Source organism: Festucalex cinctus, chromosome 15, assembly GCF_051991245.1.
Source record: "Festucalex cinctus isolate MCC-2025b chromosome 15, RoL_Fcin_1.0, whole genome shotgun sequence".
NCBI lineage: Eukaryota > Metazoa > Chordata > Actinopteri > Syngnathiformes > Syngnathidae > Festucalex > Festucalex cinctus.
The window spans coordinates 23,127,727-23,148,047 of record NC_135425.1 but is presented as its reverse complement, the minus strand read 5'-3'; the positions used below and the strand labels follow the sequence as shown (position 1 = coordinate 23,148,047).

At 42.2% G+C, this 20,321-nt stretch overlaps 1 protein-coding gene across 12 annotated transcripts in view; it reads left to right on the top strand.

Annotated features, from left to right (window-relative positions):
- The window catches only part of unc5da (unc-5 netrin receptor Da), a 134,725-nt gene that overhangs the window by 31,478 nt on the left and 82,926 nt on the right, over positions 1-20,321 (top strand). For 2 of the 12 annotated variants that reach the window (XM_077497060.1, XM_077497054.1), the window contains exons 2-3: positions 5,422-5,587; positions 14,441-14,606. The exons of 1 other annotated variant lie outside the window; for it this stretch is intronic. In XM_077497060.1, coding sequence (XP_077353186.1) covers positions 14,501-14,606 — 106 coding nt within the window. In that variant the 5' untranslated portion in view covers positions 5,422-5,587; positions 14,441-14,500. Of the gene's footprint in view, positions 125-5,389; positions 5,588-13,106; positions 13,141-14,214; positions 14,371-14,440; positions 14,607-20,321 lie in introns of those variants that run through there. 9 more of the 12 variants (XM_077497069.1, XM_077497064.1, XM_077497059.1 and 6 more) reach the window with 8 other exon arrangements.

Below are 20,321 nucleotides of genomic sequence, written 5' to 3'. Positions count from 1 at the left end.
TAAAAGTGCACGTACACGCGCGCACACACTGGCTGACGGTTGCCATGACGAGCCTATAAGTGGTGCACGGGAAGCAGGGAGTACCAACTTTGACTGGAAGCGCTGCTTCAAGTTTTAGCACAAGGTAAGGTGGTCCTCTTTTGGTGCTCTTGTGCAGTGTACAGTACAGGTGAGGCAAAGTGACGGCAACTGTAACAACATGCTAGCCATAAAACAAAACGCATTAGAATAAGAATATGGCGCATTTGCTACAAGCTGAGTTTGAATGTAAACAACTGCAGTTTTCTAACAGATGATAGTTGGTCCGTAGGAGGGTAGCAAAATGTAGATCAAGTTCAATTCTGTCCCATTTAGGCCTCTCTCTCTCTCTCTCTCTCTCTCTCTCTCTCTCTCTCTCTCTCTCTCTCTCTCTCTCTCTCTCTCTCTCTCTCTCTCTCTCTCTCTCAGTTCAATTTACAGTACTTAATTTTAACTTGAGATGGATTGTTTATCAAGTAGGGATGTAACGATATCCAAACATCACGATACGAGATCATCACGATATGAAGGTCGCGATACGATAATTATCATGATATTGTGGGGATGTTGGTGATACAAAAAAAGGTCACAACATTGTAAAAAAAAAAAAAAGAGCTCATACTAAAAAAAAACAAAAAAAAAAACACACCACACATTATTGTGTTTTTGTACATTACAGCAATGAAAAACAAAAATATAAATATTATATATAAAGATATATAATATATAAATAAATATCATATATAATACTGTATAAATATTGAGGTACTACTTTTGACTCTATTTAACAAGCATGTTATGTTTCCTCTCATCTGACCATTAACGTGGCTTTTAAACATAAGAAGGGCCAAAACATGCCCTGTGAAAATTAAACTGCACTAAAAAAAAACGAGCCACCAGAGGGTGCTAGAACTGCACAAATGGAATTCAACCTGACTTTTTTTTTTTTTTAAACAGTTGAGCTGCTTTTAATATGATGACAACGATATATTGTGGCAGTTTTAATATCGCGATATCACCATATTGCCATTATCGTTACATCCCTATTATCAAGCAGACGTCAGTCGACGCTACGTTGTGGTGAAGCTCCTGGCAGTTGCCTCATTGTTGACAAAAATACCACATCCAGTGCAGATGACCCTGCACGTTGCAAAATGGTGGAAAGTGGACAGTAACTGCACTGCTGTAAGCAGTCTGCTGCTGAAGGAGACACAGGAGGCGGGATCTCATTTGCATGAGACATGTCGTGATGGTTTTCCAGAAATGCATTGTGTGTATAATATAATATATACGACAGACAAAAAGTGTAAGCTTTGTAGTTTGTTCACAAGGTTCGAGCAACAACAACATTAGTCACGGACCGCCAGGATGACGAATGTTCCCAGGCTTCATCTGACTCAGCTACCTACATGGGTGCTTTCCAGTCGGGACAAAAGCCCCAAGACATGAACAGATTTGCAGATCTGAGCGTAAACCCCTTTAACGCCGTCCTATCCCTAACTAGCTTAGTCTGCTGAGTTGAATTAATTCAGTAAGTCGGTTAAAAGAGTTGATTAGTTGAGACAACTTTCAGAAAGCGTGAATGAGTGGGCGAGTGAGTCAGTTTGTTAGGTGAGCAACTTTGTAAAAAAAAAAAAAAGTTGTGTGTTGGTTGAGTAAGCTAGTTAAAGGGAAGTTGGTTGACTGAGTGGATTAAAAATATTTACTTAGTTGGTTTAGGAAATAAGATGGTTTAGTGGGTTAGCTGAGTTAGCAACTATTTTGATTAAGTTAGATGAGACTTTAATTGAGTAAGCTTGTTAGTTGAGTGAGTTAGTTGAGGGAGTTGGCTGAGTGAATTGGTTAACTGACAAATTTAGTAAATTGCATGATTAGTGAACGAGTGAGCGAGGGAGCCAGTAATCGAGTAAGTTAGTTAGTTGACTAAGTTGTTTAAGTTCATTTGAAAAAGTTTAAAGTAAGGATTGCGTCAGTATATTAGCTGGCTGAGTGAGTTGGTTAACTGAGTTACGTGTTTGAGTAAGTTGGCCAAGTGAGTTGTTAAGGTGAGCAGTTGTTAGTTGAGTAAGAGTTGGTTGAGTGAGTAAGTTGAGTGAGTTGGTTAGATGAGTAAATTAAGTAGGTTATTAGTCGTTTGCGTCAGTGCAGGGCTGGTTGAGTAGGTAAACTGGATTATTTAAGTTTAGTAGATTTGTGAGTGAGTGAGTGAGTTGAGAAAAGTTGAGTGCGCAAGTTAGTTGGGTTGGTTGAGTGAGTGACTGAGTTGAATAAGCGAGTTAATCAAGTGAGTTAATTAAGCTAGTTAGTTGAATAAGTTGTTTAATTGGCTTTGATGGGTGTAAATGTTTAAAGTAAATCAAAAGTTAAAGCTTATTAGTAGAGTGACCGAGTCAGTTGATCATTTGCAAAATTAACATTCACATCCGAAGCTCGTCCTGCCGAGCGAGCATCTCGGTATATCACCACGTTTGGCCCGCAATGCTGAAACGTGAGCGTGTAGCCACCCATCATTGCTGCCATTCTGCGACAGGCGTGGCCGATGGAGGCAGCGGCCGCGCCAAAGGAGACGGATGAGGGAGAGATTTACAGAGGCAATAGGCGGCGCCTCGTCGCTGACGGATGCCGGCGCTCGCCCGCCCATTCGGAGGGCTTCTCCGCCTCGCGTCGCTTCCTCCCGGCCGCAATTGTTTCATCGAGCGGCTTTAAGCACTTTTACCGCACTCGCGCCAAAGTGAAAAGGTCGACTACTGTCGGCCGGATGGCTGATGAGAAAGTGCAAAAAAACAAAGCGATTGGAAAAGTCAACGTTTACATTCCGTCACCTTTGCCTCGCGTGGGCAAACAATTTCAATGCTCCTCATGGAGGCAGGCTGGGGAAATGGCTCCTCATTACCTCAACCCGGGATGACGGCTTTGAGATGAGGGATCACTCTTTGATGCTTAGTTATACAGTAATCAATCAGTCAATCAGCTAGTCGGTCAGTCGGTCGATTGCTTAGTTGAGTGAGTACGTTTGTGGAGTAAGTTACTGTAGTTGAGTGACTGAATAAATTAGCGAGTGAGTGAATCCAGCTATTTAGTTATTAATTTGTTAGTCATATGAGTTAGTTGATGCTGATTGTGTAAATAAAACTGGTTGAGCTTGTATGAGTGATATTAAGTAAATTGGATTATGTGAGTGAATTAGTTATTTCGGTGAGTGACTGAGTAAGTTATTTAGGTGACTGAGTTAGTTTAATGATTTAGATGAGTGAGTGAGTGAATGAGTGAGTGAGTTAATTTGTTTATTTATTTAGCTGAGTGAGTTATTTTAGTTATTTCGGTGAGATGGTGAATTTTGTTATTTAGGCGCAATTTATAGTATGTTTAGTTATGTGAGTGAGTGAGTGAGTGAGTGAGTCAGTCAGTCAAGTCAAGTCATTTAGTTGAGTGATCGGATCTGTTTGATGACTGAGTTTGCTGAGTGACTTAGTTGAGTTAGTTTTTTTTTTTTTTTTTTTTTTCTCAAGTGAGTAAATTAGTCGTGTTAGGTGACCTGGTCGTTAGTAAATGTCTTGATAGTTAAGTGGGTACGCTGAATGAGTTAGGTGAATTACATGAATGGGTTAACTGACTCGGTGGATAGTTGAGCGAGTTCATTGTGTGCATTAGTTGCGTTCGGTGACCGTTATATTTGAATTAGTTGGAACTACATGAGAAATATTAGTGCAGAAAAGTATTTTCACTTGTTCATTTCAGCCAGCTTGCATCAAGCTTTGTACATTGGGGCGGAGTTAAGTTAGTGTGAGTGGAAGTTATAGAGAGTCCCAGAGATCAACTCATGAGTGAGCCATTTATTTTTAAGGATAATGTCAGATGAGTTTGAAATGATATTAAAGTGTTTTGGGATCACAGTTAGCGTCACACTTATGGCTTAAACTATCAACATGGGTAATTATAAATAAAATTAGAGGGGCATCAATAAGTCGCTGTTTTTCGCTATTTGCCTCCAAATAGCGTAATACCGTAATTATTTACATCTCATGAACATTTATGTGGCCCGCCTGGTTTATTCCCGTCACCCGCTGCGCACTCGGCTCCACAAGTTGCAAATGGAATCGGCGGGAGTCTGGTAGTTACGGCGGAATCCCGGCGGACGCGAGCGCATCCATCAGGCGTTTGACTCCCGCCGAGATAGCGGCGTGATGGATGGATCTAATGGATTGATTTAAGCCGGCGCTCACCCGCCAAATAAGTGAGCCGGCGCCGCAAATAACTCCATGTGACGTGTGCCGCTCTTCTTCCCCGTCGCCGTCGACTTCATCCATCACGCCGCTCCCCGATTGGCCCGCTAATGCCCTCCCCTCCCCCTCCGACTTCCTGTGTACGCTTTATTATTTCATATTAAGGCTGGGCCTTGACACCTGCACCCCTACAGCCCATTTGTTCATGTGAGCTCTTGTTATGCTGACAGATGAAACCACGCAGAGAGAGTGTGCGTGTGCGTGTTTGTGTGCATGTTTGTGTACGTGTTGTGTGTGCGTGTGAGCTAACAAGCATCCTCCTTATCAATCCTGCTTCCAACAAGCTGCCACGTTGTTGACGGAGTGCACCGCTCACCTCTCTGGCCTCTCCATCTTTTCGTCACCCATTGACTAGCCTTCGCCTTAGACGTTAGCTTTGGTGTATTCTACACACATTCACACATTACAGCTTAGACATCTTCTACATCTTTTCTGTGGTTGGTTAGTTAGTTAGTTAGTTAGTTAGTTAGTGAGTTATTTTTTTGTTTGTTTCGTTGAGTCATTTAGGCGAGTGAGCTTGTTCAGTTAGTTAGTTAGGTGAGTGACTGGGATTAGTTATTTATGTGAGAGTTTGTTTAGTTGAGTAGTTTAGGTGAGGCTGTTAGTTAGTTAGTTAGTTTTTTGTTTGTTTGTTGTTTGAGTCGTTTAGGTGAGTGAGCTTGCTTAGTTAGTTAGTTTCATTGAGTTGTCTAAGTTAGTTAGTTAGTTAGGTGAGTGACTGGGATTAGTTATTTATGTGAGTGAGTTTGTTTCGTTATTTAAGTGAGTGAGTTTGTTTAGTTGAGTAGTTTAGGTGAGGGTGTGTTAGTTAGTTAGTTAGTTAGTTAGTTAGTGACTGCTTAGTTATTTGGGTGAGTTTGTTTAGTTGAGTCATTTAGATGAGGGAGTTTTAGTGTAGGTAGGTAGGTAGGTAGGTGAGCGAACGAGTGACTGGGTTTAGTTAGGTAAGTTTGTTTAGTTTTAGTTAGTTTAGTTGTGTAGGTAGGTAGGTGAGAGAATAAATAGTTTAGGTCTTGAGTGAATCAGTGAGTCAAATCACGTGATTAACGGTGTCGGTCGTTTTGTTGACCAAACTTCACATTTTTCAGGTCTCGTTTCTGTCTCGACTTGCCGTTAGCAGATTCCCGCATCTCTGACACCCGAGTGTTCCCGTCGCCGCCGAAGCTCTCAGCTCGTCGTTTGAAGAAAGAGCGCCAAGCTGATTGTTGGCGACAGGTGACTGCTCCACTTTGGGGGGGAGCCAATCGTTACCCGGCCTGCACCGTCTCTCTTCCTCCCGGCTCAAGGTCGGTGCAGAGTGTGTGTGTGTGTGTGTGTGGGGGGGGGCTTGGCCGTCACCCCCAGAGGTGCAATTCACACCGGCAGACAAGCAAAACTGATTTAAAACAATGCTACCCTCGTCTTTTAGTCGGGAGAAGATTTTTTTGCCACAGTTAGTCAGCAGAAAGAACATCACTATTAAGATACATCTTTGCCAACAACTTTTCACAACACGTCACAAAAGCTGTGTGGCTGTGTGAAAGGAAATAGTGAAGCCAGGGATGTCCACTGAATGTGTGAAACCATTACCACTATTTTGTCTTATGCGTAAACATAACGATGTGCATATATTTTCCTATATTCTTCACTAGAAGTGACTCTCATGTGGTCAAATCTACACCCCGGTCCCTTGCTTTCTACCCGCTTGCTTTCACACAACTCCAGTACTACCCTTCAACTCTTTTGACACAACCCCTAAAGCTATTAAATTTGCAGGTCTACTTCAAAACTCTCAATGAGTGTCAATCACACCGAACGTCAACCTGTAAAACTTACTAAGGATTCCCTGCTTTAATAAGCGGCGAGAAAGGGGCTGTGTTACATGTATGCTAGCTACGCGGCTGATTGACGAGCACTTAATGAGGCCTTCGGAGATAGACCGAGAGGCGGACGTACGACGCGGCACGCAGACAACAGGCGCACTCCGACACACGGCCACGGCTCCGATGTGACATTTCGGCAGACGCAAACGTTTCCCGTCCCTGCGCTGTTGATCACGTTCGGCGTTTTGTTTTGCAAAGCGGCGAGACAAGAGATTTGAGCAGGAATGAAACAAACACATAATTGGTCTCCCAGGACCCGACACACCGTCTGAACTTTTGCGGCGGGAGAGCTTTTCGCTGTTTTAAGATGTACGCAGCCGGAGGCGTCGCTGGCAGACGGCCCGGTTTTATATTTGCAACACCCCCTCCACCCTACATACACACCCCTTACAACACACACACACTGTCCTCGCAATGCAAACACACATATGCATATCAAACATGGTGTTTGTCCTGAAATGCTTTCAAGACTGCCAGGAAATGGCTGATAAACACAATAGCGCTCATTTTTGTTTCTGAGAAGATGGAAGCCCCTTTCACACACAAATCTGGCAAAATTACACTTGAAAATGATCAATACTGTACCTTTCAGACAAACCGCGGCGTGACGTGTGCAATAGCTGCTTTCCGCTGGTACCTTTCACAAAGCCTTTTTTAAAAACAGCTGAGATGAGAACTTTGTAAGGGGTTAAAAATAACAAAAAAAAACAAAAAACAGGCCACTGTTTTTTGCAAAACTGGAGTATCGGATGTGTAACAGTAGATTAATATACCTATGCCTTTTTTTTATTTTTTTTATACCACCTATTCTTACTCTAATACTCGCACTGTTTTCCAAAATAAGAGGCTCAGCATGTTTGCTTCAAGCTGTTTTAAGTCACTTCCAGTTGATATTTACTGTAATCTGGCACATAAAACAAAAACAACATAACATTGTATAATTAAACACTAAAATGCTCCCTCAAACAATATATTTAATCTAAAAGTCCACCAGCTTAATGCTAGCATACATTGCGAAATGTTCATGAAAATTAGCATAAATGTTCGCATGCGGAGTAGCAACACATTGAGAGCATACAACAATATTAGCTGGCCATTTAAACTCTTTTAATTATGCAAAAATCAGCTGATTTCTTATTTTTTATTTTTTTCCCCCACACATTAACACGTTACAATTAGGGTTGTTCCGATACCGATACTGGTATCGGCAGAGGCCCCGATACTGCATTAAAACAGTGGTATCGGTATCGGTGAGTATTCACAAGTAACATGCCGATACCATTAATTCCAACGCTAATATAGGATTTTTCTTGCTTGTGCACAACATTCACTGATATGTGACATGTTCACTGCATGCCGATCTAAGTTATCCTATTGGCCCTTGAATGCTCTGAACCAATGGCAGGACAGTGAAAAAAAAACAAAATAAAAAAACTTAGGTATCGGTATCAGCCGAAGCTGGGTATCGGAATCGTATCAGAGGCCAAAAAACGGTATCGGAACAACACTAGTTACAACACAAGACATTCGAACTCCGCCCCCAAAAACAAAATCGTCAAAAAAAGATAAAGTTATAAACAAATACGAAAGGACTAAGTTTTGTAAAACTGTCGAATGTTTGTCCGAGTAATCAGATATCGGAATTTTATTCAGCTAAATATCAGAATTGGCATCGGCCTAAAAAAAATCAGTTGCGCTTTTACAAAAACACAATCACCTGTGTGATAAAGCAGCGGCGGGCGTGATGATCTGCGATACAGCTAGCCATCGTCACGCCAACGATACCGGCGCGAGAGCCGAGAAATCCCCGCGTGGACTTGACATTCTGTGCTTGTACCTTTCACACCGAGCGGCGATGGAATCGGCGGCCCGCGTCGGCAGCAGTCCGATTCGTTTACGGGCGAGCGCGTTTAAATCTGGACGTCGTTCCCGGGAGGGCGACACGCAAGCGGGTGGTTTTATTTGCGTGTGCAGCGGGCCAGCGCCCCTTAAAGGCCGCTTCCGTCTGTCACTTGTGTTTTATACTTGACCCGCGTCATTAAACTTACATCTGCAGGCTGTTTTTTTTTTTTTTTTCCCCCGCCGCACTCGCCGAACATACAAACAAGCGTGTAGTCATTCCTATTCCGCGTCCGGCCTCTCGCGCGTGCGTATCCGCTCCCTCGTCAGTTCCCGAGAACCACAATCCTGGGCTGCATCGCCGGACGGCTGATTGGCAGTGCCGATAACTCCACCCCCTCCCCCTCGCCTCCACCCCTGCCAATCGACGAAGACGCTCCTCTTCTTTTCTGCACCTTTACGTGAATGTCAGAAGCTTCGGGGCAAGATTAGCGGAGGGCTTTCAGGGGGATTCCAGTAAGTCAATTTTGGCATTTGATTTCCATAAAGTGGGAGGAGTGCGTCTCGGCGCACTCCGCGGGAAAATGCCTCTGAGCCGACGGCGGCGTCAGGAAACACAAAGCCGGGTTGCGGTGATTTTGTATACATGGAATAATATCACGGATAAAAAATGTCCATGTATAGATTTGAAACAGCCGGCAGTGAGACTGAATGAGAGCAGCACTGTACAGTGCATGAATGATAAGTAGTTTATATGCGCATGAGGATGGAACAGCGGCCGTATGTCGCAATAAAACCCATATAGGTGTCAAAAATAGTCTATAAATGAGCAGTATGTGACAAAAGTGAACATAAACAACGAGAGTAGTCAGCAGTGTTGTTTGTGCGCTCAGCGTAAAAACACGGGCACATTGTCATTTTTGTGCCGGGGCGAGTCCAATTTCACGTGTTTGTGAATTTGCCAAAATGGTGACAAAAAGTAGACTAGATTTTAGACTCGCGAAAAGCGGGTCTAATTTGTGGTGTAGGTGGTGTATCGCGATTTTTGTTAGATTCGGCACTACGTGTGTGGTGTTGTCGTATTTCATTCGGAAATATGACATCAGCGTGTATCAAATATACGTATGTATTAGGGGTGTAAAGAAAACTGGTTTGAACCGGAAATCATTTTTTAACTCATTCCTTTTCACAGAAACAATCCCCTTCACTCCTGGCTGTTTTATTGGATTTGGACTGATTTTGCAAGGTCCACAGAATATTGTGTTCAATTGCTATAAAAGCATGGAACCTACCAAAAGAAAGATTAAAGTCTCTTCTTTCATCAAGAAAAAAAAAGTAAATTTCTATCTGTTTCCATTTTGCAGCAATTAGCATTAGAATATAGCCCCGTTTCATCTTTAATCACAAATCTATTTAGAATGAGTAATTACAAATGTTTTTCAACATGTCCCTGGTTGATGACCTTTGTTCTGCTGCCACCTGCTGGTCGTTTGTGTAATAACTACCATTTCTTCAAATGTTCTTTGCAGTTGAGGGGCTGCATCAAAGCCTTCTGTGTGCTCTAGCATAAAAAAAAAGAAAACTTAAAAAAACAAACAAACAAACAAACGTATAAATACGTCTTTGGGACACTTAAAACTTTAAAATAAAACGTATTTATATGTTTTTGGGAGCAAATGAGTTAAAGATGAGAGTGCACGGAACAGAATAGAGTCGTACCACTTTGAAATATATCAAGATGTGTATCGAATCATCTTTTTTTTTTTTTTGGGAAGATATATCTTAGAAGGAAATAGCACATTTGAGGTACATTTTAAACTTTAAAATGACAACAAAACAAGTCACAGCCTCTCGAACTTAGCCCGTATCGTATCGAATCGCACTGAATCGAATCGAATCAAATCGTGCAACTTTCAAATTGAACTGCCCTTCATTCATTTCGCGCTCCACGAATCGAATGAGTAGTGGGCATCGTGATGCGCTTTCAAACGAACCGCTAACGGCTCTTACGAAACAATCGATTTTGTATCTCTAATTTTGAAGTCAATCGACGTCAAGGCGAGCCTTCCATTCCGTTGCTCGTTCTGAAATTGGCAACTTGAGTCTGATTTCAGTCAAGTCAGGTAACTGGAGTCCCCGTATTGAAGTACGTTCCCCAGCCATCCAGGTCGCCAAAAGACCCTCACGGTGACTTTGTCCTGGAGTGCAGCAACGAGAGGATTCCCGTTTTGTCGGAGAGCGGGTCCCGGGGGTCTGATTAGCTCGGCGGACCCTGGTCCTGTCACTGGGATGCTCTCTGAGGCTTGAGCCAGTATAGTAGAGGTGAAGGCCCATGGCAGGCACACACACATACACACTGTGGATCCATTACCACATAGAGTGACACGCACACTCACACGCACAAAGAGCATTACGACAACCTTGAATGCAACCGAGGGTCATTTACGCTGTAAAAACGAAGCACAGGAGCACAGAGAGGCGCGGCGAGAGATCCTTTCAATTGTGCTTTACTGTAATTGCAAAAGGCACGTTATATAAGTCACTTGAAAGCAATGAAATGTTCGGCAAATCGTAGATTTGATTTACAAAAAAAAAAAAAAAAAGCTGACCTCGGAGGACTTTTTTTTTTTTTTTTTTTTTTTAATCAACATGATCATCGTCCTCTGGCTTATCGGCAGTGATTTTCTAAGACTGCAAACATAAAAGAGAAAGCTAAAATAAATTGAAGAAGGAATCATGTGAGTAAACATAAATGCCAAGCAAAAGTTTGCTATAGAATTACAGTCTTCTGCCATTAAGACATTGCTCTTTTTACAAAAATAGTACGCTAGACTATGACGTTGTAATTGTGTTGCCTCTGTTTTGCCGTTAAACCACTATTTGATCACAAAAAGTCTAAGTCAAACATTGGAAGTGCAATATTTCATCTTTTGAAAGCGCTATATAAATAAACTTGACTTGACTTAAATATATGAATAGAGGTGATTTGACTTGACTTAAATATATAAATAAACTTGACTTGACTTGACTTAAACATATAAATAAACTTGACTTGTCTTGTCTTGACTTAAATATATAAATAAAGGTGACTTGACTTAAATATATAAATAAACTTAACTTGACTTAAATATATAAATAAAGGTGACTTGACTTGACTTAAATATATAAAGGTGACTTGACTTGACTTAAATATATAAATGAAGGTGACTTGACTTAAATATGTAATAAAGGTGACTTGACTTGACTTAAATATATAAATAAAGATGACTTGACTTGACTTAAATATATAAATAAAGGTGACTTGACTTGACTTAAATATATAAATAAACTTGACTTGACTTAAATATATAAATAAAGGTGACTTGACTTGACTTTAGCCAGGAAAGTAGTAATTTTCTCCAGAAATGTTTAGTGAGTTAACAACCCGAATTCAAGTAGATAAATTGACTGTTTCTATAAGACCAAAACATTTACAGGAGCGCTGCAACTATTTTTTTAATAACTGAGTAATCTGTAATCAGTCATCTCTAATTATTTTGTCGATTAATCGATGAATCCAATTTTTAAAACGTTTTAATTTCCATCCCTATATTCAAAGAATATCTAATGCAGGACCTTGGCAACTGCATAGAAACTGACATCAACATCATAACAACATGACCCCATGACCCAACCCACAATGCATTCACAACATTTATTTATTTGTTTATTTTACCAAAAAAAAAAAAAAAAAAAGGTACATTAGTCTGTGACATTACGTTTCCCTTTGTCAATAAAGCCATGCAAGCACACTTGCCTGAAGAGGAGTTCATTATCGAGCGAGCGGCGACACGCAAACGTGCCTACGAGCAAAGACCTCCCACACGACGACACCTGGGCCCGGCTCCTCTTCTATTATCTCGCCCAAGGCCGTCGGAGCGCCGCAGAGGCGAGCGAGGACGCGCCGCCTAAACGCTTCTATTCACATCTTTGTGTGTTTTAGAAGGACGCGCGGCGGCCGCCGATGAACCCCGCGTGGGCCCGACGTGGGCCTCGCCTTTAAGAATAAACACACAAATGTTAGAGATGTTCCCGCGACCCTTGTGAGGAATAAGCGGTCAAGAAAATGGATGGATGGATGGATGTTAGAGATGTTTTTTTTTATTTTTTTTATTTTTTTTTATTGGCTGTGAATATTTGCCATGGTTGGAAAATGACCCCCGGTGAAAGCGGCTGCCGTTTGTTCGTTAAAGCCCTTTGTGGACTTGCTGCTAACGTTGTATAGATCGAGGCGTCTTCATCGATGCGTTGATCAATCAGGAGTTGGATAGAGCCGGAATCTTAATTAAAAAGATACTTGGGGCAATTTCATTTTGGCATAGGAATGCAATACTTTGACCTAAAACATTATATGATGGTACCAATATGACACATTTCACACATTTTGACCTATATATATATATATATATATATATATATATATATATATAGGGCGACTCCGGTTCGAGTCCAGGCTCCGGCCTTCTTGGGTGGAGTTTGCATGTTCTCCCCGTGCCCGCGTGGGTCTTCTCCGGGTACTCCGGTCTCCTCCCAGATTCCAAAGACATGCATGGCAGGTTAATTGGGCGCTCCAAATTGTCCCTAGGTGTGTTTGTGAGTGTGGATGGTTGTTCGTCTCTGTGTGCCCTGTGATTGGCTGGCAACCAGTCCAGGGTGTCCCCCGCCTACTGCCCAGAGCCAGCTGAGATAGGCGCCAGCAGCCCCCGCGACCCTTGTGAGGAATAAGCGGTCAAGAAAATGGATGGATGGATGGATGGTTTGATGTATTTTCAGAACTTACAATCAACAAAATGTCTACAATAGGCTTTAAAAATGTTTTTGCCTCAGTAACACTTTCTAAGGCAAAAATAAACTACAAAAAAAAAAAAACGATATGGCATTAAAATATAAGTTTTTATGTCATTAAAGCACTATATTTGTCCACAAATAACTTCACCGGGTCACGAAAGAAGTCGAACGTCGCCCATGAAAACGCTCCCGAGCTATTTTGAGCCATAATTCCTCACACGTGTCAGTCATGTGCTGTCACCGAGCTGTCACATGACAGACGGCTGCTGCCGGATGATGTCATCAGCGGGACAAACGACATCGTCTTCAAGGTGAGCGAGCGAGCGAGCCCACGCCACTTTGGGCGGGACGATAAAATAGCGACAAAAGCTCGTTCTGTCGTTCTCGCTCCGCCGGTCTGCTCGATGGCTTCGAGGCCGTCGCCGCCCCCGCCCCGAATATTTGATGCGCGTTTACGGCTACCGACAGAAATATTGTCCCGGGGTCGACCTGGCTTGACTGCACACTCTCTGCTTGATATGCTAATGAGGTTACTCAAGGTCAAGATGCTCATTTACGAACAACTGTTGACAGGCGTGCCGGTAGCACGAGCGATACTACAGAATGAATTATGAAAGAGTAATCGCATGTAAAATCGATTTTTTCATGTTTTTAAAGGTACTATTTGTACGTGAAAAATAATGAAAATATCAAATTTATTATAGGCAAAATATTGTTTGACTGCCAAAAATGGCTAAATAAGTAAGTATCCCTTTAACAATCGATTAATTTTAATTTTTTATTAATCTGTGAAAGAGATTTTAAAAAATTCAGAAATTTCCATCCTTTTTTTCAAAACAGAAAATAATTTCAAATTGACAGTACACAAAAAATAATTGATTATCATTCAGTTTGGTCTCATACATCGGTCTGAAAATCGTCCAAAAAAAAAAAAAATGCTTTCCAAAATAAAAGCTGGTGTGCAAACGTCTCATTTTGATGAAACGCAAAGAGAATCAGTCTGCTTTCATGGAAAATATGGATATTTATTTTTTTGAGAGGCTAAAATGTGGTAAATTTTAGTTAAACAAGGTCTAAACGATAATAAATAGTTGTCAATTAATTTGATAATGGATTAGTCGATTGCACGATTTATTATTGCACAACTTTTAAATATCATTCATCAAGGTATCAGGAAAGCTGATATCACTCAATATTTATTTATTTATTTATTAACAAGGACTTGAGAGACCACAAGTATTTTGGAATTTAAAACCCCCACCTTATTGATCATTGGGCCAATCAGCAATCAGATGCTCATTAATTAGTAAGGCAGAAAATAGCACCACGTGACTCTCTCTCTCTCTCTCTCTCTCTCTCTCTCTCTCTCTCTCCTCCTTCCTTCTCCGCCTTGTGTCACAGTGCAACTCTTCCTCCTCCTCTCTTCTTCCTCTTTCTCGCCTCCTTCTTCATCTTCTCCGCACTGCGTTACAAACGCGAGGTAGCGGCTTGGCAGACACCGGAATTTCTATTCTGTTATTTAATTTTAAAAAAAGAAATTGGTGGGTCTTTTTTTGTTTTTTTGTTTTTGTTTTTTTCCCCCCCGTAAGTCTCTCTCTCTCTCTCGTCGAGCCGCCAAATGCGCGGGCGCGAGCGCGCATCACGCGGAGAGCCGGCGCGAAAGCAGCCGTGATGGGACGCCGGAGCTCCGGGGGACGCGCGACTTCGGCCGCGCCGCCGCCGCTGCCGCTTCCGCTTCTGCTGCTGCTTCTTCTGCCGGCCGGCGCGCTCGCTCGAGGTAAGCCCGCCATTGTGCGTGAAACTTGCGCGTGGAAGTTGACCGACGCGACTCGCCGCCGCCAATTACGCTCGCGCGCCCTGTCGATCAAAGCGTCAGGAGGTCACGGGTTCGAGTTGTGTCAAGCTGGGGGGGAGGTGGACACATGGTGGTGGTGGTGGTGATGTGTGGGCGTGGGCTTGTGTGGGGTCACCCCTCTGGACTTGCACTTGTCAATCAAGTGCTTCTTTGTCAACAAAAAGTGAACGCGAGGAAGGTAGAGCAGTGGATTAGCGCTTTGTATCGGGATTGTGAGGTTCAGGGTTCGAATTTTGGCTTGCTATGATTGGCTGATGACTCTGCAATGCTGACTTTTTGATCGATGTTTACTCGTCAATATGTTTGTGTTTCTTTAAAAAACAAAAACAAAAAAAAATGTATTCCTCCCCGCCCAGCAAACTACTAGAAAGAGCTCGTGATGAGACGCATTTTAATGAGATTGATTTAAAAATACACGCTGTTGTTCTTCACCAGCTTGTTCCTCATAAGCACAAATCAGCTGAAGGGCCTTTCATTGGTCACCAAGGATATGTGTTGTTATTTTTTGATCATTTTAACTTGAAACGGTGCACACGTGTCGATATGAATGTATTTAAAAGCACGGTGTCAATGCTGTTGTTACCAATATTGATACAAATATATTCAAAAACAGGATGCCAATGGAGGTTGCTTTAAAAAAAAACAAAAAAACAAAAAAAAAAACAATGGCAATCAATGATACCAATAGTGGTTCACGGGTATTTCATGTCTTTTTTGGGGGGGTTAATTTTACCCTAAACTTACGATTGCGGTGTGGTGGTGGACCCATGTGCAGGGAAACAAGGTGAGGAGGCAGAGGTGCAATCAAAAAGGGATTTATTACACAAAACAAGGAGGTAAACAAGGATCTAACTGAGAAAAAACAATAACATCCACAAAAACAAAAAAAACAAAAAAACAAGCAAGGTAAACCATGGCGGGAACTTCAGGGCAAACCCCCCCCCCCCAAAAAAAAACGAGCAGCATGACATAAGGGAAACACAATGAATCGACGCGGACAGAGGGGAGACAAGAAACTAAATACACATACACTAATTGACAATTGGACACAGCTGGGCAAGACACGAGTGGCAGAGGATGCTGATTGGCTAACACATGAGGAAGGGCAGGCAAACACATGGTGGACATGACAATGCTTGACAAGACTAGGGAGGCACACAAGGACAGCAAAACAAAACACGGAACATGAGGATAAACTCAAAACCCACTCAAAACTAGAACCCTGACAAAAGCAAAAACAAAAAACAAACCAAAACCCAACCCAAACCGTGACATGAACAGACAATAAACAGCTTTTAGCCTCTTGTAAGAATATTTGCTCGTCCATTTGCTGCTGCCACGATGCCCGCTACTTGTATCTCAAGTCGGTGCTCACAAGTCAAAGCAAAAAAAGTTGCTCACCAAAATTGCTCAAAGAACGTACACTGACAACATTTATGCACATTAACTGAAGACTTAACAAACATTTAAAAGTGAAGTAAATAAATCATATTAGGTTTCCAAAATTATTAAAAGACTGAATTTAAGTACGGTGTTCCCTCGTTTATCGCAGGTGTTGCGTTCCAAAAACTACCCGCGATAATCAAAATCGGCGTTAAAATAAATAAACAAACAAATAAATAAATAAATAAATCGTTATTTTTTCGGCTATTATGTTTTTTCATTTTTACTTTATTGTAAATGGGTTGGCATGGTAGATGAGTGGTTCGCACGTCCGCCCAGTGTTGAGGACTCAGGTTGAAGTCCAGGCTCCGGCCTTCCTGGGTGGAGTTTGCATGTTTTCCCCGTGCCTGTGTGGGTTTTCTCCGGGTACTCCGGTCTCCTCCCACATCCAAAGACATGCATGGCAGGTAAATTGGGCGCTCCAAATTGTCCCTAGGTGTGCTTGTGAGTATGGATGGTCTCTGTGTGCCCTGCGATTGGCTGGCTACTGGTCCAGGGTGTACCCCGCCTACTGCCCAGAGCCAGCTGAGATAGGCGTCAGCACCCCCGGCAACCCTTTTGAGGGGCAAGCGGTTCAGAAAATGAATGGATGGATGGATGGATGGATGGATGAACGGACGGATGGAAAAAAAATGCAGCATCACAGCTAAATGCTGCTTCACCATGTTTGTTTTGAATTCTTCACTCCATGTATTGTATCCATTCTGGACCCAAACCCACCCAAGGTGATTTATAGAGCAGTATCAGAATCTTGAAATCTATTGTAGAGCCGACTGGGAACGTTTCGGATTGCACTTGTGTTCTGATCGCTTCAGAACCTGAGCTGCAGCGTTCTGAATGAGCTGCGGCCGTTTGATATTCTTTTGAGGGAGTCCAGTCAGAAGATGATTGCAATAATCACCGGAGATAAACGCAGGGATGTTTTTTTTCTTTTTTCCCTGGTCCCTGTAGTATTATCTTGCCAGCTAATGTTGCTTTTTCAGGTTTCGGATTGGCCATGTGCTGGATTTTATTTATTTATTTTTTTAACTCTTTTGTATGGACTAAATTAATTTGCAAAAATGGTTGATTTGTATTTTTTGCAGATTATTTTTGCTTTTTATATACACACTACAAGATAAGACAAAGATAATTATGTTCGAATTTTGCTGATTTTTCAGATGTTGAAGTAACATATAAAAAAACAGTATTATAAACTAGTTAAATGTTCTTCTTGTAATCATATCTTTATTCTTTTAAATATTAAGGGACACATTTTTTATTTTTTTGGGGGGACGAATCGGCCGATTAATCGGTTATCGGTTTGTGCTGCCAAATATTGGAATCAACCTAAAAAAAAAAAAAATCCTCATCAGTCGAACGCTGGTCTGGACGTTTCTGAGTAGGTAAGATATACGTTTGCGTCCTGGCAGATTGTGTAAAGGAGAGCGGCATTGAACGCAGCAGGAATAAAAAAAAAAAGGACGGCGCGGGCGGCCGTGTTTTATGTTTGCCGCTAAATGACTTTTCTCGGCCCGCGACTTTGATTGAAGCCGCGTCGGAACTGAGACGAGCCGCTCGGCCGCGGCCGAGCTCTCGCCTGCTTTGGCGGGAGATTGCGACGTGCTCACTTTCGCTCCTGCATTATTGAAGGGGAACACATTTCATGCAGGGCGGGAGATGTTGAAAAGGATTTGAGGGGGGGTTGTTGCACTCGGTTATGCTGATAAAGCTGCACGACGAGCGGACAGCAGCGCTTTGGTCCAATATTCATTGTTGTTTTATTTTGAAACAGGTCAATATCCATTGTTGTATTCTTTTAAAGCAGATCAATGCAGAGGCCGTTTGGGAGTGGCATCGATCACAAACAATGCTTTTATTGTGAAAGGGATGTCGTGTGGCTGGCGGCGTTTCCTTTGTGCTTCTGGGTGATGGATGGCGACGCTTCATCGGTGCCGTCGATACGTATTGTAAGCGGGACTATTAATACACACATGTAATTGCGCTCCATCGTAATTTTCTTTCCAAAAAAATGAGCAATCTCTTGTCGCAATTTCATTAGAGCACATCGAGATCAATATTAATTTTGCCGCAAACCACAGCAAAGTTATGCAGTATCAGTGAGCGAGAAGAACATATCCATGTTTTTTGGTGGACACCAATTCGTGCCCTTCAAATGAACTGCCAACGGTTCTTGCTAGGGATAGACCGATGTTGTTTTTTTTTCAGGGGCCGATGTCGATTATTAGTAGTCAAGAAAGCTGATTTTCATTTTTACTAAAAGGAAAATATTGGGATAAAAATTTAAAAATATATATAAACTCCAAGTCTTAACTTTTTTGATTTTTTTTTTAAGCATATGTTATTATTATTATTATTTTAAAAAAAATCTTAGTCAATAGACATTCGTGTTTTAAAATTCCAACAAAAAATTCAGGGACCTACCAGGGTTATTCACGTCTTAAAAAGTTAAAAACTTAAACAAGTAAATAGCTCCATATTGTTTTATACAGTAAATAAAGTCTTCCAAAATTTCAAAACATCTGAAATGTTAAATAGTTTTCATTTCAAACAAAAACAAAAGATGCAGAGAGCGGCATCTTTTTTTTAAATTTTTTTTTTATTTTTTTTTAAGTTAACCAAAAATGTAAACAAATAGTTTAATATCGTATAATAGATTATCGGCTCCGATAATCGGCCCGGCCGATCTGTCCCTTCTTGCCTCCTAATTTACCTGAAAGACAACATTTTGTTGCCCTAATTTGGCCCTGCTCACTCGTCTTCTCTAAATAGTTGCCCGTCCCGACACTAAAACAAAAAATTTACGGTATATGAGGTCATACGTAACGTTGAATGTACATATTATTAACGTTTACCGTCTTTTTTTTTATTACACTTGAATGGCAGTTAAAAATGAAACATTGGCTGTGCAGTTTTCTCATGGTGGCTTTTCCTTGATTTCCTACGGGGAATGTAGCAGCAACATTTTCTATAACGAGTAAAGATTGCATAGAGGCGGTAGACAAGATTTTCTGACTAATAGGCAAGCAGCTGTAGTGGTTATGCTAAACCGTGAGCCGCCTCTGATGACAAATATACAATTGTTGGCGGTTACTTGGACACACGGGAATAACCTCGGGTAATGACCCGTGCGCTGCTTCACCCGGTCGCTATTTCGCGCTCACGTGCGACGCCTCCCCTGTAATAAACTCAACGGGAATGATGGCTCGCCATTTCAGCCCTTTTCACTTTCACGCCGCCCGTCGTGCACGTGCGCCATATAGAACGGGCGAAAAAAAAAAGCCTCGGAGGTAACGGGCCGTCCACAAAGCCATTCCGGAGCGCGCTCAAGGACGCCGCCTCAATGTCGTGATTCGACGACCATATACGGGAGGGTGACAAATGTCCTGACGGAAGGGGCGCAACCAGGCGGTGTTCCCGGGGAGAAGTAGCAGGCGGGGCGGGGAGACGGATGGGGCGTCGCGGGGCGGAATGCTTAAAGCGTCTCTGGTGTTTGCCGGGGACCGCTCGCTTGTCGACCGCGTCTCCTATCAGATGAATGAGCTCCTGCATGAATCACACACAAACGCATATTTAATAAGTCTGCACTCCACCAAGGCCGTTTCGGGAAACCTGTGGGATGTCGATTCAAAACTTCTGGATTAAAAGTACTGGGACACAGCCCTTAATCACACCATAATGACCGAGTTGACCAACCAGGCTATACCAACCAGGCTACTTTGCCACCCACCCAAAACCTTTCTACCTATCTACCAACGGACCATTTGCACATCTACTGTACCTGAACAACCTACCTACCAACTCATTGACCAACGATTTACCCACACACCTAGAAACTGATCAATAATCCAGCCAACTACTTACCTACCTACCAAATGAGCGACCACCAGACCTACCTACCTACTGCCTGCCAACCGACTGAGTACCCAATTTACCTCCCTTCCATCCTTCCTACCAACTGACTGAGTGACTGACTGATCTAAGTACTCACCGTCTTGCCTACCTACCTATTCACCAGCCACCAGCTGACTGACTAAACGATTGACCTGTTACCCTACCAACTTATCCACTAACTGAATGACTATCTGCCAATTCATCTACCTACCCACCTATATGCATAACTGCCTATCCATTTACCGTTCCATTGACCAAAGTTCTTCAATAGGTACCTGCCAACTAGTGTACCTACTAGTG